At 55.6% G+C, this 27493-nt stretch overlaps 1 protein-coding gene across 8 annotated transcripts in view; it reads right to left on the bottom strand.

Moving 5' to 3' along the window:
* Positions 1–168: 168 nt before the first annotated feature.
* The window catches only part of RALGDS (ral guanine nucleotide dissociation stimulator), a 103034-nt gene continuing 75709 nt past the window's right edge, over positions 169–27493 (bottom strand). For 4 of the 8 annotated variants that reach the window (XM_065572270.1, XM_065572269.1, XM_005293274.5 and 1 more), the window contains 17 exons: positions 17760–17870; positions 15368–15561; positions 13523–13597; positions 12750–12943; positions 12053–12174; positions 11690–11905; positions 10838–10941; positions 10132–10216; positions 7535–7612; positions 7352–7438; positions 7031–7063; positions 6598–6719; positions 5987–6082; positions 4929–5130; positions 4316–4561; positions 3946–4060; positions 169–2988 (listed from right to left, as the gene is read on the bottom strand). In XM_065572270.1, the coding sequence (XP_065428342.1) occupies positions 2813–2988; positions 3946–4060; positions 4316–4561; positions 4929–5130; positions 5987–6082; positions 6598–6719; positions 7031–7063; positions 7352–7438; positions 7535–7612; positions 10132–10216; positions 10838–10941; positions 11690–11905; positions 12053–12174; positions 12750–12943; positions 13523–13597; positions 15368–15561; positions 17760–17870 (2256 nt within the window). In that variant the 3' untranslated portion in view covers positions 169–2812. Of the gene's footprint in view, positions 2989–3945; positions 4061–4315; positions 4562–4877; positions 5131–5986; positions 6083–6597; positions 6720–7030; positions 7064–7351; positions 7439–7534; positions 7613–10131; positions 10217–10837; positions 10942–11689; positions 11906–12052; positions 12175–12749; positions 12944–13522; positions 13598–15367; positions 15562–17759; positions 17871–27493 lie in introns of all 8 variants that reach the window. The other 4 variants (XM_005293276.5, XM_005293275.4, XM_005293273.5 and 1 more) reach the window with 1 other exon arrangement.

Consider the following 27493-nt stretch of genomic DNA (forward strand, 5'->3'; position numbering starts at 1 on the left):
AATGTCACTCACTCACTCGAGCAATCACTGCAGGCTCCAGTCCCTCCCTGCTCCTCTTTTGGCTGGTGAGAAGCCAAGGGCTTCCCAGGAGCAGCACAGGCCTTTGTCCTTTCCCATTTTCGTGTCAGGCCAGCCCCTGAGGACAAACCGCCTCCAGCCTCCGGGCTGTGACATTTGCACATTGGTGTTTTATTCCAAAGACTAATTACATTGCCGTGTGCTCCTTCATTGAAGTCGTGTTACAAAATACATACATATAATACATCCAGCTACAGGGGCGTGCGGAGCCCACCTGGAAAGACAGGTAAGTCGACCCTGCCCTGCCTTTAATTTCAGCAGTGGGCACGTGTGTTCAGGCACAGAGCAGTACATAAACTGAGCAGGCAGCTGTGCAATGGAGAGGGAAGTGGGGGCGGGGTCAATTTGTGGGCATGCGGGTGTGTTCAAATTCACATTCTCCTAGGGAGGTAAGGGGAATAGTTCACAGTGACAGTTCACCCTGTAGGATCTCTGGAGCCAGGGCGCCCCCACAAGATGGTAGCATTTAGGCACTTTCTGCCACAGCGTAGTGTAGGGTAAGGGAACGCCCTAGCCTTGCAGGCTGGCTGATCTGCAGTGGAGGCGAAGGATCTTGCCTGGAGGCGAAGGATCTCTTCCTCCCAGCCAACAGGGCAGCATGGCGCAGGCTCCTGTGGTACGACAATCCTCCTCCGGTAAGGAGGGGACAGGCTGGAGGGGGTCGGTTTGCAGCACAGCCGTGCAGTCACTCATTCAGCTTCCAGCAGAGGAGGTCCAGCTTGTTAAGTGCTATGCCTGGCAAAGGGGCCACAGCCAGGTGGTAGCAGGAGCAGCTCAGGTGCTGTAGAAAGCCATGGAGAGAGGAGAGGCTCCTGCTTCAAGGAGGCCATGGCTCCCTTCATGTGCAGGAGCAAAGAGGGGGGGGGGGGGAAGCACCCAGCAGCTCTTAGAGCAGAGAGGTCACTTCCTGGAGCTTAGGCCCATGCAGATGCATGAACAAACACCCTTTACAAAGTGCCCAGGCCAGACCCCAAAGCAGCAACCCTCCAGCGTGACAGGCAAAGCCCCTGCTAGGAATTACCACCCAGCCCAGAAGCAGCAGCTCAAGACATCCAACAGTCTCTCCTGGCAGGGCAGAGCAGGCAGGTCCTGTGAAAGGTGAGCACGCGTTGGATAGTCGTGCTGTGATAAGAGCATCCCTCCCCTTTCTCCCTGCACCTTGACACTACCCCTGCTTTGCTCCCCCTCTACAGCCCTGTGTCTTAGCTTTCCTCCCGGCGCGGCTCAAGTCACAGCACCAGCATTTCAGGGGGCAACTTCCACCAGCGTTCTACAAAACTGGCTCCTAAGAGCCGGAGCTCCCAGAGGCTAGCGCTGCTCCAGGCTTGCTCAGGAAAGGGCCTGTCTGCTCCCAGAGCTGGCAGGGTGGGATACACCAGCATTGCTACAATGGGCAGGGGCAGGTGCATATCAGGAAAGGGCTTGAGGAACAGAGAGCCCCCATTGGGAGTGTTTTGTTCAGTGATTTAAAAACTCGGCTTTTTCTCTTCCCCGGCTGAAGCAATTCCCTGTTAGTGATAAAGAAACAAAAGGGATGTGGAAAAACGTCCACCCCTGCACACAACAGAACACAGCCATTACAAAGATGGCTCCCAGCAACTTTAAAGACAAGTGGGGGGTGGGGAGGGGTTAGTAAAAATGTACAAGTTTGATGGTCCTATTTACAACCAATAAATATTGAAAAAATTCAGTAAACATCAGGGGTTTGTTTTTACAAAAGTTTGCTCTCTCCCCTCCCCCCCCCTTTCACTGTCAAATGTTTAAAAAAGTCTTTTTAAAGCCCAAGGTAAGTGGCACTTTCTGGGGGCTGGGTGGATGGAGCCAGGGGCAGTCAGCCCCACTCGGCTGCTCCTCTCCCACCCAACCAAAAAGAAAGTCTCTATTTACAGACGTTTGTACAGAAATTGGCTCCTCCCCTCCTGGCTCAGATGGCAGTTCCGGCTGGGTAGTTTTGGCCCACGAAGAGACACTGGCATTTGATCTTTGGTGCAGGTTTGAAAGTGATGGAGCTGGAGGGACACAGGAGTCCAACCCGGAGGATCCAGAGGATCAGTAGAAAGTAAAAACAAAGCAGCCTTGCAGAGCTGAGCCGCCAAATCCACTGGCCAGGTCATCACCCCCAGACTGCCCCAACTGATGGGATTAGAAATCCCAGGGAGCAGCAGCTGCGTGTTTTCCAGTTTAACTCCCCTAGGGGAACGGTCCAGAGGCAAAGTGCAGCTCCCCAGGGGCAGGTGGACGATGCAAAATGGTCATGCTGCCAGTTTACCCAGAAGGGGAACGAGGGAGCAGGAGGTCAAGTGGCTGCAGGGCCCAACTCAGCACAGGAGGGGATACACCCCGTTGGAGAGCTGATAGCTCAGCTCTGTTGCTCCTGCGGGAGGTGAAGGGAGCCCTTGGTGAATCGTCCTCTTCTCCGCTCTAACAGAAGGCACCTAAGGCAGAGAGGCAGGTCCCAGCTCTGGGCAACCCGACGGCCACAGCGGCGTCGCACGTTGGAAGGCGTTAAAAACCCATCCTGCGTGTCGGAGAGAGACCGGATCGGAACGCCGGCTTCGACCGAGAGGCCACAGCCACACCCGCGCATTCAGCTCCAGGAGAGCGTGTCACCCTTCCTCGCAGGCGAGACTTGCTCCCCTCACCCAGGCTGGGTGACGTTAAGACAGACCAGCAGCCAGGCCCAGAGCAGGCTGCCCGCAAAGCCCAGTCAGCGAGGGGCACGGCCAGGCCATGGCTAGAAGATGCCCTTGGCAATCTTCAGGCCCTTCTGCTTCATCCTGGGCAAGGTGGAGCTGGAGCCATGCTTGATCTTCACGCCCTTGGAGAAGCCCCTCTTCTTTAGCACAAAGTCATAGTTGGCGGCAGAGTTCATGGCGTAGAAGACGTTGGCGTTGTCAGGGATCTTCAGCTCTGCAAGGAGAGTTCGGTTAAGTCACCCACGGGTTCTGCCAGGCTCTGGCTGCCTTCGCGGAAGGGGAAGGAGCAGGCAGTCGGGAGCTGAGGTACAGGAAGGCTGGGACTGTGCAGGGTATGTGGGGACCGAGGGAGCCCCTGGGTCCTAGCCCCAGCTCTGCCGCCGACTCACATTTAACTGTGGCCGAGTGCTGCAGCCTCAGCATAACAGAGCTGGTGCTCACCTCCCCGACAGACAGAACAGCATGGGGCTGCCTCACAGCCGCTGGGAGGGATCACGGGGAATCTCTCTGGCTCCAGAGCAGCTGGGAGGTAGGGCCCATTTTACAGATGGGGAAACTGAGGCACACAGACTACACGACTTGCCCAAGGCCTGACAAGAAGTCTGTGGTGGAGAGGGAACAGGATCTGGGTCGCCAGCCGCCCAGGCTGGTACCCTGAGCCCTGGGCCAGTACCCTGAGCCCCGGGCCATCCTTTCTTTTAGGACTCTAGGAGAACATTCTCCCCAGGAAGTGACGGCAGAAGCCGCTCCAGTAACTCCTTCCCTGGGGGGCACATCCCCTCTAAGGAGTTGCGGACAGCTCCAGCTCAGGTTTTGCCGACACAGCGGCGGGCAGACGTACACAGGCTAGTGTGCTGAAATAGTGTAGCCCCAGCAGGTGGGGCTAGCCACCCGAGTACAGCCCCTCCGGAGATCTGAGGTCTGTCCTCGCATCACTAGCCCAAGCCCCGCCTGCTGTTTTCGTAGATCCCAAGGCCAGAAGGGACTGTGGAGACCGTCTAATCTGACCTCCTGTTTCTCTCCCTGTTAAAATTTAGGCCTTACTTTAGGGCACTAGCACACGTACGTCTCGCCGAGCTGGGAATTACACCTCCCAGCTGCTGTGTAGACAGACCCCAGCGTAAGACGGGCAGCTCAGGCTGTGAGGGACACCAGAACCACCCCTAGGTACCTCTTTCCTCGGAGATGATCTGAACGAGCTCGTAGTCTTCCGGCCGGTCCCCGTCCAGGTTGTGTTTGGCCATAGCCTTGCGAATCACCACAGGGGTCTTATCCTGGCTCGTCACCTGCGAGGGGAGAGCGCTCATCAGTCCAGGGCTCAGGGACCAGGGCCCAGAAGTGGCTGCCAGGCCGAAGATGGATCCCATGCCCCCCTGCTTGTTAGTACAGCAATCCCCGCTGCAAGCTCTGCCAGGAGGTGCCGTGAGGATCAAACCCCCCCTCTCCCCCGAGGAGGCTCTGAGATGGGGCACGCTGCAGGCTCTCCCCAGCCCCGACTAGCCCCCTCCCGCCTGGATGCGCTGCCGGTACCCAGTGCTCACCAGGATGCTTTTGTACATGTTGCCGTTGTCCACGGCCAGGCTGACCCGGATGATGCAGCAGTCGTCGATCTGCTGGTTGTACAGGGGGAGGGAGAGGGAGGAATAGCTGGAGATGCCCGAGACGGAGCGCTTGTGGGTGCGCGAGGCCGTCACCGGGGTGGAGGAGACAGAGGAGGAGGAGGCACTGCTGGAGCCAGAGCCGATCCCCGACGTGTCCAGGGAAGAGAGCGAGGTGCATTCCCAGAACTGGGGGAAAGGAGGGACAAGCACCAGCTTCAGCACCTCGATCCAGAGAGGAAAGGGGTGTCTATCCCCCAACCGCGCCCCCGGGGCCGAGGAAGCTCATGAGAGCTGGGGAAGGTGGGGTTCTGCTGGAGGCACGAGGAAGGGGGGGCAGGGAATTCGCAATGACAACCCCCACTCGTGCCCTGGACAGGAGGGACGGAAGGGGAGGGGCTCGACCTCCCATCTGCTCCAGGTTAGAACCAGCCTTTAGGAGACGCGGGTGGGGAACCCCCACCCCCCAGCCATCAGGGGAGAGGCGGGGCTGCAATGGGCGCACCTGGCTCCGGATCGCCTGGGCGCGAGGAGAGCCCAGCGAGTTGCCCCGTACCTTCTTCTCCTGGCAGTCGGGGGACTCGGGGTTGAAGCTGATGTTGATCTCCTCCACGTCGGAGCTGCTGGAGCCAGCGGAGGTGACGCTGACCGAGTCGGCCGTGTCCCCGCTGCACAGGTACTGCCCGCACTTGAGCTGGTCGAAGGATTTGGAATGGGAGCTGACGCTGGCACAGGGCTCAGCGCTCGGCACCTGCCGGCTGCAGGAGAGGGGCAGAGACAGATATGGTCAGGAGGGAACAAAGCTGACATGCACCGTGCAGCTGGGGCACCCACCCCGCCCCATGCCCCCCTGCAGCCTCTGCGGGCCCCCCCCCCCCAGGGCACCTGCCCCATGCCCCCCTGCAGCCTTTGCACCCTCCCCCCCCCGGGGCACCTGCCCCACAGCACCCACCCCCCTGCAGCTTCTGCCCCAGGCCCAGCTCCCTCTGCTCTATAAAGAGCGCAAAGATCCCAGGGTCCTGCCTGCACTCCAGCTCCATCAGCTCCCTTCTGTAAGCATGAGCCCTCACCCTGCCCCCACAACCAAGATGTGCTAATGCAGCCCCAGCCTGAAGTGCAGCAACCCCTGCTATCCCAGTCCCGGGGCCCAACATCTGGGCTCACTGCAACCAGGCACCCCCCAGCATCCCCCTCCCGCTCCAGCTCAGCCATCGCCCCTTACTCCTGGCTCACAGCACCCTTTGCTAGCGCCAGAGCCGGGCCTGGTTCTTTAGCAGTTTTCATGGAGATACGGCCTCTACCCCAGCCAATGTCCAATCCGGCTCTGGGCCTGACTCCCTGCCTGTCGCGCGGCCTTTGCCGAGGCATCGCTTGGGACGAGGCTGGGCCACCCGACTCGTTCCCCTTGGAGCCGATCCTGCTGCCCCGAGGAGGGAGGCTGGGGCCCTTCTCAGGCTTGCTGCAGGGTCTGGTTTCACCCGCAGCCCTTGGGTCAAGAGCAGGGGGCTGGAGGGAGACATGCCAGCCAGCAGCTACCCCAATCCCACCCCCCCATGGCCTGGCCGCTAGCTCTGGGCAGCCCATCTCACCAGGGCCCAGAGCAGAGAGACTCACTCGCTCCATCGCTTGATGATGCCAGTGTTTTTCTTGGCCTTCAGCGTGTTGCTGGCCGACTCGGACAGGGGCTCGATCTCACACGAGAGGCTATAGCTAAGAGAGGGGAAGAGAGCAGAGGTTCAGCCAGGTGAGGCTGGGGTCCCCCTCCAGAGCTAGCCATTTAACAGTGCCGGGGAGGGAACGGATTGGAGCCCACCCGCAGCATTAGGGCCACTGCGGGTTTCTGACAGCGTCAGGAGTTGGGGTGCAAGGTGGGGTCGTGGGCCAAGGCCTGGGGTTTCAGCCTGCCAACCGAGGAGCGGGCAGGCTCCAGGTGCTTTGACTGCCCCTGTTCTGGGGGAGTCAGTCTGCAGGGTCCCCAGCCCTGCACCCTTTCCCAGTGCGTTGGGGTTTGCAGGGAGGCTGCTCGGGACAGAACCACGGGCCTAAGATCTCAGCAGCGGATTTTCAGCAGCCTGGATTTGAAGGAGACAAAGGGTCCCTCGGTGGGTCCAGGCGGCAGAGCAGCAGCAGAACAGCCCACGCTCTGGAGGAAGGAGGAGGAGGAAGGTGCCGGGTCCCTGCGGAGGGACTGGCAGCTAAAGCCCCTGGCTCCGGGCCCAGCTCACCTCTCAGCCTCGCTCAGCCGCTCCACACCATGGAACCACTCCACGAAGCGGTCCTCCTGCGTGAAGCTGTAGTTGTTGCAGGCCGACTGGAGCAGCTTGATCTGGGCGATGACTTCAAACTCCTGCCGGGAACCCAGGCAGAGACAGAATGAGGCCCACTCCTACTGGCTGACCAGCCCCCCACACTCCCGCCCCACGAGGGAGGGATGTCGGTTAGACGGGCACCCCACGTGGAATCAGAGCCCTGGGGAACCACCCCAAGCCAGCTACTGAAGCCTCAATGCTACAGACTGCAGAATGAGGGAGCCAAACCATCCCCAACTGGGCGGGGGCATCCGCAGGACCCCAGCTGCCAGGATACACAAAGTCAGCCCTTTCCTCCAACCCAGCTGTGCTCAAGCTGAAAGCTCGGCTGTCCGTGAACAGTTCTCACCTTCCTTCTCTTCTCGAAGTTGATCAGCCCGCCCTGAAAGACAGAAATCAAACAAAGGTTACAGCGAACCTGCGAGGGACGCTCCCCGCAGCCGCCAATAACCCCTCCCCCGGCAACCGATCCCGCAGAGCAAGATGGGCGGGGCCTTGCATCACGCTAGGGGGCAGCGTGAGTTCAGCAAGGTACCCATGGGAGTCTCACCATGCAGGGATCCAGCCCTTTGTTTTCAGACACAGCCTCCCTCCGCCAGTTCCTGGGAGCTCCAGGGCTTCGTGAGGGAAGCCAGGCAGAAAAGGGGAGGGACGGGGGGGTTATACTTACATCCAGGAAGTCTTTCATGGCGGTATCCAGCATCACTAGGTCTGTGAGGAAGGTACCCAGGTAGGGAATGGTGCCCTGCATCACGCCCTGGAAAAGGAGAGAGAGCGCAAGGGTGAGTCCCACACTAGCGACAGCTGCAGAGCTCTGAGCGAGCTACCAGCAATGGACGGCCACGCCACTCACCATCTCCCGCTGCTGCTGCTGCCGTTTCTGGGCCCTCTTTGGGTTGATCTCCAGGGTGGCGAATTTGGACGTCCCCTCCTGGATTGGTGGGAAGACAACAACATAAATTGGCTTATTGATCTAACGTCCCTACTAGAGGCTATCCTTGATTGTGGAGATCAGGCCTCCCGGGGAGAGATTTCAGACAGTGCTTTGCAAAGCCAGGAGAAGTCCCGTTCTCTGCCCCGCAGCTCACACGGTCAGTCAGAAATTCAGGTAGGGCAGGGAACACAGGACCACACCTAGGCAGGGTTACAGACGTGCCACCCGCCTGCTGAGGGGCAAAGGGCTCGTCTACATGGGAGACACTTCTGGTGTAGAATTATACCAGTATAGTTCAGCTGCTCCAGTTCTATTGGCACAACTCCCCATGCGGACACGCTTATTCCAGACTAAGAGTAGCTTTTTTTGGTTTATTTTAAACAGTGGTGCCTACTGCACAGAGCACTGGCCTGGGACGCAAGAGACCTGGTTTTCTGTTCCCAGCTCTCCCACTGGCCTGCTAGGTGACCTCGGGCAAGCCCCTCTGTGCCTCAGTTTCCCCATCTGTACACGGGGGTAATGACACTGACCTCCTTGGTATAGCACTTTGAGAGCTACAGGTGAAAAGCGCTAGATAAAGAGCCGGGTACTAGTATTAAACAGCTTCCAGAGCGACATTCGCTCAAGTGAAACCAGGCTACGGGAACAGGAGTGTCCACAAGGGGCGTTAAACTGGTATGGCGAGAATGGTTTAAATTCACACCCTACCTTATACCAGTATAGCATCCCATGCAGACAAGTCCTCTGTCTCTATGGGGGTGGGCGGGGGGAACAATCAAAGCTGAGCATGCACGCTATAAACAGGAGGAGACTCGTATCGGGTGGAATATGCTGTGCACACACACGTATTAATAGCTCATCAAACACACACACACGCACGTATTAATAGCTCATCAAAGGGATGTTTTGTTCCCTTTTGGATTTTGTGATCTCTGCCCCAGCGATGGGATGGAATGTCTGAGTGGACGCCCTGACAGGGAGATGGACATTTCTAGAGCAGCATTTTACGAGCTTTGAGCCCAAGAACGGCTGAGCACTCACCACTCACACTAAAAATCAGCGGGACTCTGGACAGGCCCTTTGTATGTGCAGGGCTGCTAAAATGCAGCCACCTCTGGGGCAGAGCAGCCACCTGGTGCACAATGTCCTATACACACCCCTCTGATGTTGGGATTTGAACCTGTGGCCTCTGGCAGCCAGGCGATTCCAGTGCAGACCCATTAAGCCCAGCCCTACATGGAGCCAGCATGAAAGCATTGGGCAATACAGTAACAAGCGGGCACTAATACTCTTCTCACACCCATTGCACACTAGTGTAATGCTGCTGCCATCAGCCGGGTTACTCTTGTGCCACGGCGGTGTGAACGAGCGCAGAATCAGGCCCACTAGAGAGATTTTCAGATGCAGTGTTGGTTTGGCCACCAAGCCGGCTACTTCCTTTCTAGGTAGCTAACGGGCGTGGGCGGCTGCAGCAGGGCTGGCTGCACGTACTAGACCAGCTCGTGTGCAGGCGTAAGGAGTCAGTCCAGGAGTTCATCTCACAGCCTGCATCTGGCACAGGCTCCCACAGCCAGAGCTCCTTTACCGCTGTTCCAGGGAGATAAGGGGAGGGAATCCCTCTGCAGACACTCCTCTCTCCTAGACAAGCCTCTCCCCTCCTTATCTTCTGCCCTCACTGGGGATTTCCTTGCTGCCAGAGCTGGGCGCAGCCCAAGCCCCCGGACTGAGCCACGCTCAGCAGTCCAGGCTGTCGGCATCAGCCATTCACAATGTGCCGCCTTGCTCTGCCCCTTTCAGACTTAAAGGGAAACTGTCTAGTTGGAAGTTCTGGGCCAGACCCTCAGCTGATGTAGTTCCACTGAAGATCCATTGATTTAAGCAGACGGAGGATCTGGCCCATGAAAAGACTAGTTTCCCCTGTGTGTATTATAAACACTGCCTGACAGTTAAAACTGGGGAAGAGTCTACAAACCATATGCCCCTTTCTCCCTTCATCTTGGGCAGCTGAAATAGCCCAGTCAGTTTCAAGGCTCTCACTTCCTGACGCTCATGTCCTAGCAAAAGGCGGCAACATCCGAGATGCAGATATTTCAGGGGGAACCCTCATTTGGGTTTTAAAATCACCCACGCTCCCAGATACATTCCTATTGGGTGTAGAGGGTGCAAAGAGTTTGTTGTGTGCGCACACTTAGTCCGTGTCTGTACGTTGGCATGTACGGGCCATGCTCTAAAGATCATTCAAGACCTCTAGCAACTCATGGCATGTGCTGCTATAGACTTCACTGCCCATCCCCTTTGCGCCACACAGCCTCACTGCAGACTCACAGACCCAGCCAGCAGCACTGCAGAATGCAGGAGGGTTAGTGCGGCAGCAGCGGGGCGGGGGGGTGGGGGGTGGGGAGAAGGGGAAGAGAAGGGATGAGCTTGGAGCAATTTTGGCAGCATCAGGGTAAACTCCCATCCCTACCCCTGTTCAGAAACAAGCCCATGTGAGAGAGAGACTGAGCTCCTAGTACCTTAATGAGAAGCTCCCGGCTCAGCGAGTGGTTGTTCTCATCCGAGAAGATTTCCGACAGCTCGTGGAAAGTGCGGAAGCTCTCCCTGTTCGGGGGCAAAACAAGAAGGCATCAGCACCGGTGTCCCCATCTCCCCATCCCGTTTGGGGCTCTCTTCCCCTCTTCTTGTGCAAGCCTACGCCCCCTTCGAGAATCATCTTCATTAAGCCCCATGCTGTTGGGAGAGCACGAGTCCATTTCATTCTCCAAATTTCCACCTCCCCAAAACACCGGCTTGTATCCTGGATCCTTTCTTGGGCAACGCAGACATTTTTCCCAGCATGCCCTGGGAGAATCCCCATTCTTCCCCTTTGCCGTGTGGATTTATTGACATCATTTGCCCGGGAATCTGCCTGAATGAAACATTCCCTTCCAGGCTGGGCCATGCCCCTGGGAAGGACCCAGCTGATCACAGCTCTAGTAGGTAGCTCTGCTATTTCGGAGGGTATCCAGGAATATTTCACATGTGGGATCTACTTTACGTTACTCATGCCGATAAGACAGCCAAGTGTCTTACATTGGTCCCTGGCTTTCTGCACAGTCACCGGGCCCCGGCTACAGCCCTGGGATGCGAGTCAGGCAGCGTTATAGCTTGTGGCGGAGATGGGAACCCCCAAACTATGCCAACGCTCCTGCCGTGGCGATGGGACCCAAGGGCTGCGCTCACCGTGACACCTCGTCCCAGGTCTTCTTCAGCCTGTGAACTGCGTTACACTGCAGGGCGGAGAGGATGGCTCGGAGAGAGGAGAAATTCTTCAGGATGCGACACTCCTGAGGGGAGACAGCAGGGTTTAACGTTCGTTCAAAAGATGGCAGCCAGGCAATGGTTACTGGCTTTCCCCTTTGGCCACGGAGATGTTTAGGGCCAGATCCTCAGCTGGTGTAAATCAGTGCAGCTCCACTGACGTCAGAGCTATGGTGATTTAGCCCAGCTGGGCACCTGGCCCCTTAACATCTCAAGTCCCCTCGTCACCCTCCCCTCCCTGCAAACCTTTTTCAGGTCTTAGCCCAGGCTTAGGCCCCCCAAACAAGGGTCTCACTTCACACGCGCAGGAACGGGCGACTAACTCTCCAGAACCGCACTGGCCGAGTTTGCATTTTGCAGAATCAAAGTCCAAGGCAGGGGAATGTCAGAGCTGCGCCCCACTTACCCAAACCCAAGGATGAGGGGGTTCAGTTTGGTCCCCCTCTGCCATACACCGCCTGAGCCATGGGCTCCTTGGAGAGGGATCTAGTTTTCTAGTGGGGGCAGGGTAGGTGGGATGTAGAGTTCCTGCCATTAGTTACAATTCTTAGCCCCATTCATAAGGCTTTATAACAGGTAACATTATCCCCACTTTACAGAGGGGGAAACTGAGGCACGGGAAGTTGAGACTTGCTCAAGGTCGCAGAGCAGGGATTAGAACCCACTCCCAAGCTAGTGCCCTACCCACTGGGCTACACTGCTTCAAGCACCAGCCGGGGACCTCCCAGAAAGACCCCACTGGGGAACAGCTGGCATCACAGAGGACAGTCCTACCCGAGCCACTTCAATCCACCGCTCCACCACTTTGGCTCTCTGCTGCGGTTTGAGGGAGCGGTCCCCAAGGCACGTTGCGATGACGCAGTTGGTGACGCTGTTGAACTGGGAGACGGTGGCGCGGATGGTGGGGGCCAGGTGCTCTTTGCCTTTCTTGTCCCGCTGGGACCAGATGCAGCCCAGGCAGTGGTAAGGCACCACTTTCTTAAACAGCTCCTGGAAGAGAGGGTTGGAGACGGGTCTCTCTAGGGAACGGGCAAGCAGGAGAGCGAGAGCATCACAGGCCCAGGCAGAGCGCGCACGGGCAGGGCCCCCAAGCAGATGGGCAGAGCACTCAGTGCCAAGGCAGCAGCCAATACTCACAGCATCCATCAGCGTGAACTGCTCAGCCACCATCTCCTGGGAGAAGGCGAGGAAGTCTGGCTTCTCCTCCCCCAGTCCGTTCTCCTCCACTATCCGGAAGGTGCAGCTGGTCTGGTCCACAGCTGAGAAAGACGGGGAATGAGTAAGAGACAACCCTCCATTCCTCAGTTACACACTTAGCCCCGAATACAGACACCCCCACACCACAGCCAGACCCTCCCCCAACTCCCCTTCCCACATCCTGATACACTGCTCGCCCTCCCCTCCTCATACACAAACAGACACGCTCATGCCCCTAAGACCCAGACCCCACCTCGTACAGGCCAGGAGGGCGAACGGAGGTGCCTGCAGGAACCCCCGCCCACTGCAAGGAAAGCCAGCATTCTTCCCCAGTCTGAATCCCCCCCAGGGTAATTTACAACCTGGACTCCTTGTTGTGGGCAGGAAGGGGTCCGAGGGGCTCAAGAGGGCAGGGCAGGGCAGGGCAGAACAGACTCATTTAAGGGTGGATTCATTTGGCTTTGGTCACGTGGCAGGTTTTTCGGCTCTGGAGATCCTCCCGGGTGTTAACCCTCCTCCATTCCACCCAGGCCCCGCGGACGGCCCTCACATGCAGTTCTCCTCACAAGAGTCACTGGGGAAGCCCAGGACACACCACACAGAGCACTAAGGGACACGGGGAGGAAGCGCCGCTCACCGTCTGGCTCTGTCTCGCTGTGCTCCGGCTGCTGGAACTGGGCCAGCAAGATCCGCGCTCTCCGCTCCAGGTCCGAGCCGGGGATGTTGTGGCGCACATAGAAGATGAGCTGCTTGAGGCAGGCGAAGTCTGGGGGCTTGCGAAAGTCTTCAGAGTACTGGTCCAGCCAGGCACCCAGGATGGAGGAGATGGTGCTGGGGAGAAGCAGACGGACAGACTGGCTGTTAAAATTGGGCATAAAGTGACACCTGTATGCGTGCCAAAGTGTACGTATGCGTACATGTCTGACAGCTGAGAGCCCACGTGCCCAACAGCCGAGATCCAACATCCCCAAATGTCCTAACAGAGCTGCAAATGCACTTGCAGCTGCTTCACATCATTAAGCTGTGGAACTCACTGCCACAGGCTATTACAGCTCAACAAATTGGACTTGACAGGAGTGGGGACAGTTAGCAGTTAGAGCAGGAGATGGGCTCGGGAGACCTGGATTCTATTCCTGGCTTTTTTCCAAGACCCACCCAGCCAGAGTTCCCAGCCTGTGACTGGATCCAAGTCCTGGCCCATCTCAGCCCAGCGTTCTCCGTGCCCGTAACCTCCTAGACCTAGTTCCACAGCACATGCCCACAGCCCAGAGTGGATGGTCCTTTGGCACCTGGAGAGGGTGCCATCTGTGAAGAGAGCGCGCTCCTTGGAGGGAGCAGAGGGGCCAGACAGACATTCCCTCCCTGCCCGGGTGCCGAGAGGAGGGCTCACTACAGCAGAGGTATGCTTACTTTTTCAGCTCCAGTCTCTCATCCACAGCGTGTCTGGCCTGGTCCCCATTCACCTGGACGTGCAGTTTGCCGTACCTGACATGGGGAGAACAATGAGCCAGTTAAACCACACCTTGCTGGGCAGTTGCCTCTCCACAGCGACCCCTACTGGAGCAGGCAGGCATCCTTCACTCCGGGTCTCTTCCCGGCATATCGCCCGCCCCGGCCAAATGAGCCCTACCCTCTGCATGAAGTTTGGGGGCTTACAAGGCATTGCAGCCAGGACAGGGTTCCGATGACACCTAGATCCACGCACTCCTGCCAGGGCCCTTTCAGGAGCCTGGTGCAACTAGTACCCACTGTGGACTCTCAGGGTTGCCTTAGAATAGGACTCTGGATTGCAAACTGTGGGAGACGACAGGACTGGCCCATGTCTCAGGCAAACAGGGACAACTACCCTAAGCAACCACGACAGGTCGCCCTTTCCCACACGTACCCTTACAGGCAAAGAGAAGCTGCATCTGGCAGGCAAAAGTTACCTGCTTGTTCAACGAGACCGCTGCAGTTTCAGAGCTGGACAGCGCAGCCCATGTCTCTATGGCATGAGCCTGGTGCCAGGGAAGGGTTAAGGGGCACTGCACCCACGGGTATCCCCCGAAGTACCCGCACTGCCTGAGAGCCTACAGGGCTGTCACATCTGGACAGCATTCCCAGAGGCCGTACTTCCGGGAACGCCATTGGTGGAGGTTACAATCGGTGTTCTCAGCCCTACGGCGATGCTCTTAGAGTATTTCAAGGTACAATCAACCAGGTGCATTATGGAAGATCGAGGGCCGCCTTCTAAAGCGGCAGGCACTGGCCACGCTCAGAACAGGGTACCAGGGGGACGGAGCTGGCTTTGATCTAGGAATGCTGGGACATGGCACCAAGGCAGCTCTGGGCATTTCACAGACTCGTTGGGCTGGTTGGCCCTTTGAAAGGGACAGCAGAGGCCCGAAGAACAGAGTTCGCACTACCTACCCCCTGCTGTAGTCATCCCATGGCCCATAAGGCCTCTCCCCCACCCGCAGTGCAATGCCTGGACAATCCCGGGAGTACACATGCTCCCTGGTATGCGCTCCCGCTAACACTGTCCCCATTGTTCCGGCGTCCTGGCAAACGCGCTGCGCTAGGGGCACAATGAAATGCTGCCTACGGAGGGGGAGGGGGGCGATACAGCTCCAATTACAGACAGCAGCATTAAAAAGGACTCAAGGTTGGGGATTCTAAAGTCTCTGGAGAAGGCAGGAGCAGCTCTCCGAGCCTGGCTTTCCACACACTGCTGGGATGCGCCCTGCTCCACCTCCTGTCAGGCTTGGAAGGCCCTGAGCACAGGGGGCTGAGGGAAGGGCAGAGCTGGTAGATCTGGGACTACACAAAGACCTCCACTCCCAGCTGTGGGCCTCTACCTGGAGGGTAGGGGGGGGAAGACAGGATACATGGACTATTCCATCCCTGAGGCTGCAGCATGGCTGAGAAGTAGCCCCCACTCCACCCCAGCACAGAGCCCTGTACTGAGTCTGCGTGAGAGGAGAGGACCCGGCCCAGGCGAAGTTTTGAGGCTGGAATGGGGGCAGCTCCCCGCTAAAACCAGAGGGGGCCCCCAAAGGAGCAGCTGTGATGTGGGACACTGAGCCATGGTCAGAGCCAGGCACGAACCAGCGCTAGCAGGGCACAGAGGAGAGAATTGCATGGATTGCCTGTCTGGAGCCTTGGGGTGGTGGGGGGGGAGGGGAGGGGAGGGCATGGGAGGGACCACAGCATGGATAGGGCACAGACTTCCACCCCCAAGGGGCACCACAGGGAGGGAGGGAGGGGCAGCGTCACCTGTTGAGCAGCAGGTCTAGCACTTGCTTGGTGGTGGCGAAGGCCCGGTACGTGCACAGGAAGATGGTGACGTAGGTGGAGTCATTGCCCTTGAAGGCTGAGACCAGATACTCCACCAGCTTCTCCAGGGTCCCGGCTTTTATTGTCCGCACCTTACACGTCTCGTAGAGGTTCAAGGCCGACTCGTTCTCGAACTGGGGGTGGGGGATGATTGACAGCATTAGGCGGAGGAATGAGAGGAACGCGAGCGCAGAGCTGAAAAAGCCAGGCCCCAAGGGGGACACCCACATTCACTTCCCTACGGTCCCAGGGCCACCTCTCCCTACAGCAGGGGCCCTCCCCGCCAGGACACGTAGCGTGCTAAGCACTGCTTCAGGGCGCTATGGGACAGCGTCCCAGTGCAGCTCCAATGGTGCAGAGCAGCGCTGGAATGGGCGCAGGACAAACGCGGACGTTGTGCCAGCGCTTGCTATGCCACTGATTCCGTCACCAGCGGGTCGCTTCCCTGGTGTGGACAGGGACTCGGAGTCCAGTAAAGCCGGAGTAGCTTCCCCAGGAGCTTCTGCAGCATTCAATCAGGCCAGGGCAACGCTCCTGTGATGGGCCTGATCGCAAGCATGAGCTCCACGGACAGGGAGAGCACAAGGGGTGGGGATGGGGAACCAAGTCCCTTTGAAAACCAAAAGGCTCAAGAGCTCCGCCCCCATCCTAGGTGCCTTGCGTCTCCCCCCAGCATGGGCGCTTGGAAAGCTCTGTGCTGCTCACAGGGGGACAGAATCAGAATTGGACCGGCACATGCATCCAAGCAGGTCTGGCTCAAGACTCACCAGGACACTCCTGCGGTGTGGGGATTACCCCAACTTTACAGGGGGAGGGAACTGAGGGACAGAGAGGCCAAGTGACATGCCCAAGGCTACAGAGGGTGTCAGTGCCAGGATCAGAACTGGGGCGTTGCTGGCTCCTAGCCCTATGCCCAGATCGCCCCTCTATTGACAGAGCAATCTGTCCCAGTGGGGAGGTGCCCAAGCCAATCCAAGTTGGCGTGCCCTGCCCATTGCCCCCCTCTCCCCCCTGTATCTGCTATCCCTGCTCAAGCAGACACAAGGGCTGGCAACACAAAGTAGCAAACACTGACTTCCCATTGGCCAGGGCCTGGACCTGCCTGGCTCAGCTCAGGAAACAGAAAGTTAAGAGAGAAAATAATAGGAGGGGAAGGGAAAAATGAGCATCTCCAGCAGATGCCTCTTCTTTCCACAGCCTTCAGGGCTCCCACATTGACTCTTTGCATGAGACACACCCACCCGCGGGCAGAGGGGAAAACCAGGCCTGGAGCCTTTCTGGCTCTGGGATCCTTCTCTCAGCGCTCCCATGCAGGGGTTGCCCATCCGCTCTGCCACTGGAATGTGATGGAGTTGGACAGCCGGAAACAATAATACCCAGCGCTGCATTCCTGCGGGGCCTGTCTGGTCCCCCGGCCCTGTGCCAGCTCCCGGGGAGGGGAGAGGCTTTTTGTTGGCCGTGTCAGACAAAAAGGATGTCTGCTTCCTCCAAGACAGGCTGTTCAGCAGGAGAGGGAGCCGCTCTTAACCCCTTCTTCTCAGGGAACAAAACACCAGATCTCATGGAGCGCTGAGCTCCCCAACTCCTACAGATTTCAGTGGGAGATGTGCGCTCAGCCCTTCCCAGGAGATTGGGGCCCTATTCTGCATTCCCCTCCCCCAATTCCTTCCTGATGTGCAAGTAAGCACATGGCTCCCCCTGCCGCCCCTTGGGTCAGGCACCTTCTCCTTCCAACTCTGGCAAGGAGTCAGACAAGGATTTGAATTCTCCCAGGCATGCTCAATCCAGACACAGGGCCAGATGCTGGTGAGATCTCGGTAGGAGACCCCAAAATGGGGATGCCCAGATTAATGCCCAAAGCAGGAAGAGGATGAGGCACCTGTGAGCATGTTTCATCAAGCTGTCCTATTGGGGGCAGGGGGTCACCCCCACCCCAGAGCTGCAGTTGGCAAATCAAAACCTCTGTGTCCACGTTGGCTGGGGTGCTTCATCCCCCGCCCTGACTGTTGTATGCTCATAATCCCCAAGCCAGCCACCCGCCTGCATGCAGCAAAAGCAATGCCACAGTGGGTGCAGCGACAGGCCCGGAGAGGGAAAGGATGAATGGATCTACCAGCCGCCGTAGGAAACACTGCCCCAGCACGCTAAGAGCTGGGCCCGTGGCTTACGTGGCATATGTCCACTTACACCCGCGCCCACCCTGCTGGCACCACGACACCACCAAGACCACCTGTTGCCATGCTTGGAAGGCACAAGGAGAAGCGAAGGTGTGTGTGGGGGGGAATCATCACCGCTGTAGTCAGAGGGCAAAGGGAGGCTGGGCACAGCTTACCCCAAGCCATCGCTGCCCCTTGTTGGCTGTGTGGTGGAGCTGCACCTTCCGGAGCGATATGCTGTAGATCACGCCGTCTCCCAGCTCTTCTCCGATCTCCTGCGTGGAGCTCTGCGATGGGGAAAGGAAACAATGCCGTTACCTTCATGGCATGGGGGACTTTGCCCAGGGAATGGCTGGGAGGCCAAGATGGGTACATTTGCATATTTAAATATGCAAATCAGGAGGCATCAGTCCTGGGGGGTAGGAAGTTTTTTTTTGGGGGGGGGGGGGGGTGAAGCAAAGCCTACAGGCACTTCCCTCCTAATGTAAGGAGCGCTCCAGAGTGCTGTACCGGGGGGAATTCTACATCCCTACAGTTAGGATCGGTAAGGGGGGCTCCTCCTAATGCCCCACAGTGTTTCAACAGCAGCACAAGCACTGGGAGAGCCAGCCCAATACGCTGGACACTCAGCCCCCCCGTCCTGCAAACTGTAGGAGGGCTGAACCCCCAAAACTTGCCTCCTCCCCAAAACGCAGGGGGGCCAAGGGCCAAAACCGCAGCCTCGAGCTCTTGGGACACAGCCGCTCCCACTGTCTTTGGCCTGTTCAGCCCCTCTGCCAATCAGGCCCAAGGCACCTGACATTGACCAGAGCAAGAACCCCACCCCCCGCAGCTAACACTTCTGCAGCATTTGGGGCTAGGTCGGCAGCGTTCCCTAGTGGGTTTTAACCTGGGAGCTGGTGCTCCCAGCTCCAGAACATAGGCCTGTTCCATCCACACTCCCTTCCCTGCCTGGGCTGCTGCCCATTCCAGCCCCCAGAGCACTTCCTCGTCTCTCTGGTAACCGCACGGGGAACCTAGAACTCTGCCCCTCACCGCTCGGCAGTGCGATCACAACACATGTAACAAACAGTCACAGTGAAACCGATCTGCCTGGGAGCGAGGGACAGCACCTGCAGCAGGGGACCTTGGGAAGCTCAGACACAGGGAGAGCCTGCAAAGTGGGCTTTGTATACAGACAGGAGAGCAGAGAAAGCTCTAGAGAGGAGAGACTGAATTACCGCCGCCACAGGAGCCACTGACAGGTTTGTCCCCACCCATTTCTAATGGGCCCATCACCATGGCATCCAGGTACCAATATTTTGCCCCATTCTCAATGGCACCTTCTATAGACCCTAAAGTGCTTTGCAAATACTAGGTTTCAGAGTAGCAGCCGTGTTAGTCTGTATCCGCAAAAAGAACAGGAGTACTTGTGGCACCTTAGAGACTAACAAATTTATTAGAGCATAAGCTTTCGTGGACTACAGCCCACTTCTACATGCATCCAAAGAAGTGGGCTGTAGTCCACGAAAGCTTATGCTCTAATAAATTTGTTAGTCTCTAAGGTGCCACAAGTACTCCTGTTCTTTTTGCAAATACTAGTGTCAGGGGATCAGACATCACACGTGAGATGGATACGTGCCGGGATCCCCTTTGTGCAAATGAGGGACCTGGCCTACATGTCAGTGCCCCCTCATTTTGAGTGGCTCAGTTCTCGAGTGCCTGACCTGAGGTGCCTTGCGCCTGATTTTCAGAGGCGCTCGGGACCCACAAGTCCAGCTGAAATCAACAGGAGCTACGGGTCCCTGGCATGGCTGAACATCAGGCCTTTGTTTTCTCAAGTAGAGCACCCGAAATTAGCAGCCCCCAATTTTTCAAGTGACTAAGTGCCTTGCACCGAGGCCATACAGGAGGGCTACAGCTCTGCTGGGAATCAAATCCACTGGCCCAACTGCAAGCCCTAGAGCTCACCCGAAGACCATTCTGCCCCGCCCAGAGGAAGGGTTTGGAGGGCGGGGGGCAGAGTGGCAGCTTGCGCCTGAGTGATCCTGAGGGCTGGCCTGATCCAGCTCTGATGGTTGCTCTAACTTCTGCCTGCTTCCCCAAGCTCCCCTCCGGCTGGCATAGCTGGCACGGCAGCTGCAAAGCAGCCTTGAACTGGGCTCTAGGTCTCAAGTCCAATGAGGCCAATTTAGCTCCACTACCCACAACAGCTCCACAGCAGCATATGGCCCTTCCTCCCTACGGCTTGCTGAGGCAACGCTCCCTCTAAGAGGATTTATCCGGATCCCTTTAAAACACTGGGGGAATCCCTCCCTCCCTCCCTGCCTTTCCCTGCCCAAAATGGTGAAACATGTTGACATACAATAAACCTGCCACTTGTCCTATGGAGAACACACCTGACACCAATACCTGGCTAAGCCTGTTTGAGGAAGAGATTTACCCAGGCTGGGCTCGGAGGAGGCTCGCAGCCAAGTCCCTCCTGAGTACATGCAGCACATCGTCAAGGAGAGAAAGCCAGGCTGTGACACCGCAGAGAGTGAGCATAAGAACAAGAGGAACTGTGGCTAGCGACAGCCCTCCTGGCTCCGGTGGGGGACGCACAACGGGCTCGTCTCAGCCACTGACGTTAATGGAGCCACCCCAAGGGTGGGTTTGGCCCAGTCAGACACTGCACTTTGGTTTATGAACCAGAACACACGCCTGCGAAAAGGCGGGAAAGCTGCCCTGAGCGGCCACGGGGACCCCTCACCATCGTTTATCTAACCCGGGCCGGCCGCTCACCTTCCCACGCCTCAGAGGGGAAACACAATGTTGATGCAATACCAGGGTTGAGGGCACAAAGAAAACGGGCTGGCCCCGGCCAGCCAGGCAGCGACCAGCTCCTGCAGCAGCCCCCGAAGCTCTTTTGCCTGGCCCCCAGTGTCCAGCTGAAAAGCTGGGTTAGGCAGCCGTCTCCGAGAGCCACCTGCTGAGGAGATGGAGACACCTTCTGCTGCTCCATAAACCCATCCAGTGGGGAGAACAGCCAGGAGAAGGATCTAACCCCCGTCAGCTGCTCCCATGCTGGAACCCAACCTTCCTGCTCAGACACAAACAGATCCCCGCTGGTGGCCACTGGCACTGCATGGATTTAACCTGGGCATTGGATTGGGGTGGATGCTCCCGGTGAGCGAGCTCTGTATGGGGAAGGGGGAAGTCATGCAAGTGGTGGGTCTGCTGGGTAAGGACCTTTCCAGGATTTCTGCAAAACCTGGAGTTCTCAGCCATGGGAGTTCTTCAGCTTCTCCAGCAGCAGGGCCGGCTCCAGGCACCAGCGCAGCAAGCAGGTGCTTGGGGTGGCCAAGGGAAAGGGGCGGCACATCCGGCTCTTCGGCGGCGGGTCCTTCAGTCCCTCCTGGAGGGAAGGACCTGCCGCCGAATTGCCGCCGAAGAATGAAGCGGCGGCAGTAGAGCTGCCGCCGATCGGGGCTACCCCCCCCCCCCGCCGCTTGGGGCGGCAAAAACGCTGGAGCCGGCCCTGTCCAGCAGGAAGCATTTCTGTCATAAACCAGCAAACCAAGCCATCCTGAACCAATCCCTGCAGGCAGCCATCTCCATCATAGCTACAGATGGCGGGAACTATTCCCTCCACTCCACCCCCCATTAGCTTCCAAGCTTAGGGCTTGTCTACGCAGAGTGTTATCCAGGAATAGCTATTCCTGAAAGTCTCCACACGTGGTTGTGCTTGTTTAGCTTCAGGAACAAGAACAAGTCACACTTATTCTGCAAGAAGAACGTCCACACAGACAAGGCCTTAGATGGGGATCAGTGAAATGAGAATGTGGTTAAGTACGGGCGTCTGGAAGAAACACATGCTCCTCTGAAGTCAAGGCATAAGCATTAGGATAGTGTTAATTATACCGTCAAATCCTCACATCCACTTTTAGGCCAAGTCTGCTTAAAAAGAATGCTAAGAAACGCCTTTTAAAAACCATTTCAGCCAGATGGGTTTGTCCCAAATTGTTGATGTTTCCACAAAAAAGAAAGAATGTTCCTGTAATTTACACCCTCAGACATGCAATTTTCCCACCAAATCAGCCTATTAGTCCATATTCTCTAGGAGTGGTGACCACCAAATGCTTCAGAGGAAGCCAAATCCTGCCCCACAAAAGGACCTATCTAATTGCACAGTGACACCCATGGGGTTGGTGGGTTTCTGCTTTGCCTCCGGTGCAATCACCATAATCTAACCTGCGGAGCAAATTCTGCTCTCTAATTACACTGGTATAATGGATTTATGTCCTGATCCCAAGAGATGCTGAGCAGCTGTACCTCCCAGCAAAGGTAATGGGGATCTGGAGGTGATCAGTACCCGTCAGGATCAGACCCTTAAACTAGTATAACTAAGAGCAGAACTTGGCTCAACCGCTATAAATTCCTGATGCAGAATTTTGAAGGATCGCAAAGACTGAATTCACCTAATTAAGATATAAACAGTCATATATTGGCAAGTACAAAATTTCCAATGTTTAGTCCATGAATCACTTGCAGAGTTGCCGTGCAGCTGAAAGGGAAAGCAATGTTACGACTCAGCAATCAATCCCGCTCACGAGTTCCGTGTCACATGCAGATGGAATGCCCTGCATTGTCACATATATGTGCAAACTCCATTTCCTTCCTACTTTGAGTCCCTCTGATTCAGTTACTTTTTTCCGATGACTTTTGCGATACCCTCTTCACAAATCACGCACAAAGTAAACGGATATCCGATGGGTATAGGACAGGCACGCACCGAGGGCCTGGCGGGTTGCTAGGATGGGACTCTATCAAATATTAAGTCTTTATTCTTGGCATCAGCTTCCTCTTTCCTCCCCATTTTTTCCTGCTGATTGTGCGTTCTGCACATATTAGTCAGAAACTAAGGAAGCAAAACAAAGCAGAAACACAGAGGCAGCTAAGGCCCAAACGAACATCTGCACTAATATTTCCCAGTGCATTTCCCCCCTACTCTGCAATTTAGCAGAAACAGAACAGGAAGTTGGACTGGGAGTGAGGTGAGATCTAGCAGTCTGACTGTGGTACTGAGCGCCAGGAACTCCTGAGTTCTAATCCCAGCTCTCACACCAACCCCCTCTGTGACTTCCGGCAAGCCATTTGCAGCTGAGTTTTCCCCAAGTAACTCCATTTTCATGAGACCGTGGGCCTGAGCTCTGCAACTCCCACTGACCTCAGCTGGAGCAGTGAGGGCTCAGCACCCCTGAAAACACAACCCAAAGTGGCGCAAGTTGGGAACGCAAAAAAGAAGGCTCTCAGAAACCAGTGCTCGCTTCTGAAGTGCGTGGCTGTTGGCCTCAGTCTATCTAGTTCAGCGTATAATCCTGTCCTCCTCTGATGGCTACATTTCCAAAGGACCTCCGATTTAAAGACATATGGAAAACCCGCATTTGCTTAATTAGGTGGGGGTTGAATGTACAGTTATGCAAACGGCAGACCTTTTGAAAAGGCATCTGTAAGTTTCCTCCGCAGTTTCACCACAAGGAACATAAAAGCAGAAATTCACCTCAGAGGGCTTGGCTGGACTATTGGAAAAGTGGGAGCATTTTTAAAAAAATGGTTCAAAATGCTAGAAGCAGTGTGGCTTAGTGATAGAGCACTGGACTGGGACTCAGGAGACCAGGGTTGTATTTCTGGCTCTGTCACTAGCCTGCTGGATGACCTTGGGAAAGCCAATTCACCGCTCAGTGCCTCAGTTTCCCCATCTACAATCCCAATGTTTTCCAACTGAGGTCTAAGAAAGAGGCTAGCAAACAGCCACAGCTCCAAGTCTGCAGCAAGGGTATAATCCTGATAGAATGATGTTCTCCTCATAGTCAAAAGAGAGGCCGCCCTCAAGCTCAGCTCCACATGTAGGTTACGTAAGAGCTAAAAACAAAACGTGATTTCCAACCAAAAAAAATTTTTTTTAATTCCAATGGAAACAGTTGTTTATAAACAGACCTTCCCCTGCAGCGTTTGCAACCCACAGAAGGAAGCAGTGAGAACCACACAGTGAAACCAGCCAAGGAGCAAAAGCGAAATTGACTTTGTCGCCAACCTGGAGAATGATGCAAAATGCAAAAACCAAACCGAGGGCCTCCCAAACAAGTTTGGGTTTTTTTAAACTTCTTTGAGATGAGTCAATAAGGTGAAGGCGGAGAGGAAGTGTGTGACTTAATTTAAGTGCGGGCATGACAAAGCCACTGCAGGTGAGATACAAACAATTAACATACAATTACCAAGGCCTAAGAGTTAATGCATGTGTTCACACTTAGCCCTCAGGAAATACAGATAATGAACTGTTATTAAAAGGGTATCAGCCTGCAGTACGGGTGACAGAGACAGAGGTGCTTAGAGAAGCTATTTTTACACGGCGGCATCCTGGACAGCATCTGGATTAAATAAGACGACTCTGCTTCTCTAACACCTTCCAGCTGGGGAACTCAAACGCTTTAAAGCCTATTACTGTTTATTATTTGAGCCGAAGTGAATGATATCTTGCATCCTTCCCCAAGAGATACCATCACTCTGTTTACACAGATAGGAAAAAAATAAGAGTGGAGCTGTTACTACCTCAGGGTAGATCTGGACCCACAATTCTGAATAAATGCAGCTACTCCAGTGGCAGTAGAGGTGGAGGCCATACAGGCCAAGACTCAAGTGTGTATTACCCTCATCTCATCAAACCCTGTCTGCAATTAACCTTCCACCAGCACCTGCTGAGAATTAACAGTCTGAGAACGCTAGTGTAGACAAGATTAAAGACCTGGTCCAAAGTCCATTGAAGTCAATGGGAGTCTTTGCATGTAGTACAATGGACTTTGGATCAAAATGTAGGTGACTTTTTCAAGGTCAGCGAAAGTAAGATTTCCGGGGCCCCGTTCTAGACGGCGCTCACTCATTGATAACTTGGAAGGAGTCCTTTGGAGAGAGCCAGGAAGCTTCCTCTAGAAATCTGTTCCACCTATGCCCATTTCCCCCAGGGTTCACACAAGCCCCGAGTTAGGTCTCACTCATTCACTGAAGCAGAAGCCTGGGTTCATCAGGCTGAACTGCAGTTACTTCTGAGCCTCTTGCATAAGCCACAACGTGTAGCCCTGTTTGAAAGGAAACAAAAACCCCCTCTCTAGCGAGAGGAAAACAGCTTTGTTTCTGTGAATCGGACACAAAAGCAGAAGCTCCGCCTTGTTCTGCTTGTCTAAAATAAGAATCAGCAACACAAGAGGTTTTCTTAGGGGGATTTCCACGCAATGCCAGAGAGCGGCAATACAAACAGCAGAGTTTCGTTTTCCCCACCTCTCGGGATTGCCCTCCCCTCACCATCCACACACAGGGATAAGCCATTTCCTTTCAAGTGCAATGCTCAGGAAGAGGTGGAGAGAGACCATCCTACCCTGATTATTGAGTCAGCCCCATCCCCATGGTATCCAAGGGCCAAGGACACGGGAAAGATGCCCTGTGTAACAACATACCAGGTCTAGGTTACTGCTAGCATGGGCCTTGGTTGACAAGCAACTGAAGGTGCCAGGAATGTAGGACACCAATCTAAAGTACCAGTAGGGCACCAACTGCACCTGGGGCAGCATGTAGAGCCACCACTTCTGAGTAACCACCACAAGAAGTGAAAACCTCACAGATGCCCACTGAGCTAGAACTTTGCTCCCCGGGCCCCACTGTTGTCGATTCTCCAGGGGTGGGGTTTCACTGTGCAGAGTGATGGGGCCTTCACAAACACTAAGGCAGAGGTGCTTTAAATCAGTCCTCTGTTTCAATCACTACATCTTTGTTAACACAACGGGGGAGGGAGTTTTGGAGAGACCCAGCGACACTGAGCTGATGGTCACTGGAGCCAAGATGGAGCAGTCCTTTGGAAGCTGAATCTGCCCTGGGTGGTGGGAGCAGACGGGGAGACCAGCAACAGGCTCGACCCAGCAAGATGCTGACCACACGCGGAGTGGTGTGAAGTGTTTGCATTCACTTCTTCTGAAGTCCAATGGGAACTGCGGGTGCTCAACCACTGCCAAGAGGACGCACGGCGCAATACAGGGCACATACACACTTCCACAACTCCCTTCATCCCCGGTTTTCAAAGCACAAATGTTGAACAGCGCCTCACAATCCCACTGTGAGGAAGGCAGGCATGATCGCCCCCATTCTACAGATAGGGAAACTGAGGCACAGAAAAGTAAAGCAGCTGTGAAAGGAACCCAAAGATCCTGACTCCCAGTCTCCTTCTCCGGTCTCACTGACTGGAAGGGGAGACAGGACCAACATCCTTTACTGTGGCTTATATACTTCTGCGGCACCAAACCCACTGTAGCCTCCAGTGGCTCCATCCCCGAGAGCTAATCGCTCAAGCATTAGAACAATAGTGTCAGGAAGTTAAACAGATGGAGGTGTAGTCTTCCAACTCTGTAGTCTCTGCCTTCCTTCCTTCCTGTCCCTGAGCCACTTCAGTCAAGGAACAATTCCAAAGCCCTATCAAAAAGTAACTACAAAGGGGAAAACAGGAAAGGTATGGAACGGGGGCCAGAAGCTACACTTGAATGGGGGTGGGGGAGCAGAGGAGAATAGTTTTCCCCAAGACATGGGAGCAGCCAGTCGCCCCATCAGCTGCTTGGCTCTGCAGGTCAGGTTTTCCTGACACACTTAATGCACATTTTGTTTTACTTTAGGCGTTAAGAGCAGCAAATTGCAGTCCATGGCCCCAGCTGAGACAGCCTGAGCTACTGGACCCAAAGGACCAGTATTTTCAATGACTTTTGAAACCTGGAGTTGCCCCTGACTGAAATCAAGAGCTGGGAGATGCCCATGTACCCCTCCTCTGTCGGGAACCAATGCAGGCATATTCTCCAGTATTAAGTCCAGTCTAATTTTAAGTGACTTGAGGGATGGGGCTCCCGTCCCTTCCTTTGGGGAACTATTCCACAGCTTTCTCCATTTTGACCAAGATTCTCCAAAGTGACCAGTGATTTTGGGTGCCCAACATCACACACATTTAAGGGGCCCAATTTTCAGGCCTGGGGAAAAAAAATCAGGCCTTTTTAAGGCATCTCAAGTTAAGGGGGAGGGATAGCTCAGTGGTTTGAGCACTGGCCTCCTACACCCAGGGTTGTGAGTTCAATCCTTGGAGGGGGCCATTTAGGGATCTGGGACAAAAATCTGTCTGGGGATTGGTTCTGCTTTGAGCAGGGGTTTGGACTAGATGACCTCCTGAGGTCCCTTCCACCCCTGAGATTCTATGAAGACACCCCAAATCTCTAGTCCCTTTGGAGAAATCTTGGCCTGAGTTACTGAAATCCACACTCATCGTTTTGGGACCGGGGTCTGTTACAAGGGAGTCTTTGCAACTTGCACAAGTGAGTCAGTGGCTGGGGATTAGGAACTAAACCTCTTAGTTCCAGACACGAGGCAGTGCAGGGAGCCGGAGTTCTCCTCTGGTCTGGTTTCACTTCTAAAGGGGTTTAAAACACCCCCCCACACACACACCTCTTTGCTGCACACAGTCTCTTCATCAGCTGGAAACAGTGGGCTGGATTTAAAGGGGTGCTCGGCACTCACCAGGTCCCCACTGCCTTCAGCTGAAACCGCAGGGGCTCAGAGCTTCTGAAACTCAGACCCTTTAAAAATGGAACACACAGGAGAGTGGGAACTGCAGTGCGAAAGCACCGACTGCGTGAGACACCAGGGGCACGGGATTTAAGCCAAACCCCACGTCCCTGCTCACAAGAATGTATGAAGGCCACTCGTGCACTCAGACAGTTGCACCCTACGTGAAAAACTATACAGACAACCTTCCCCAGAGGCAGGACTTCTGAGGACAGACAGGCATTCTGGGAAGTGCTCCTTTTCTACGGTGATGAAATTCATAAAAAAAAACCCTGAGCCCTGCATGTTTCTCCCTCCACCCAAG

This window comes from Chrysemys picta, chromosome 18, assembly GCF_011386835.1.
Source record: "Chrysemys picta bellii isolate R12L10 chromosome 18, ASM1138683v2, whole genome shotgun sequence".
NCBI lineage: Eukaryota > Metazoa > Chordata > Testudines > Emydidae > Chrysemys > Chrysemys picta.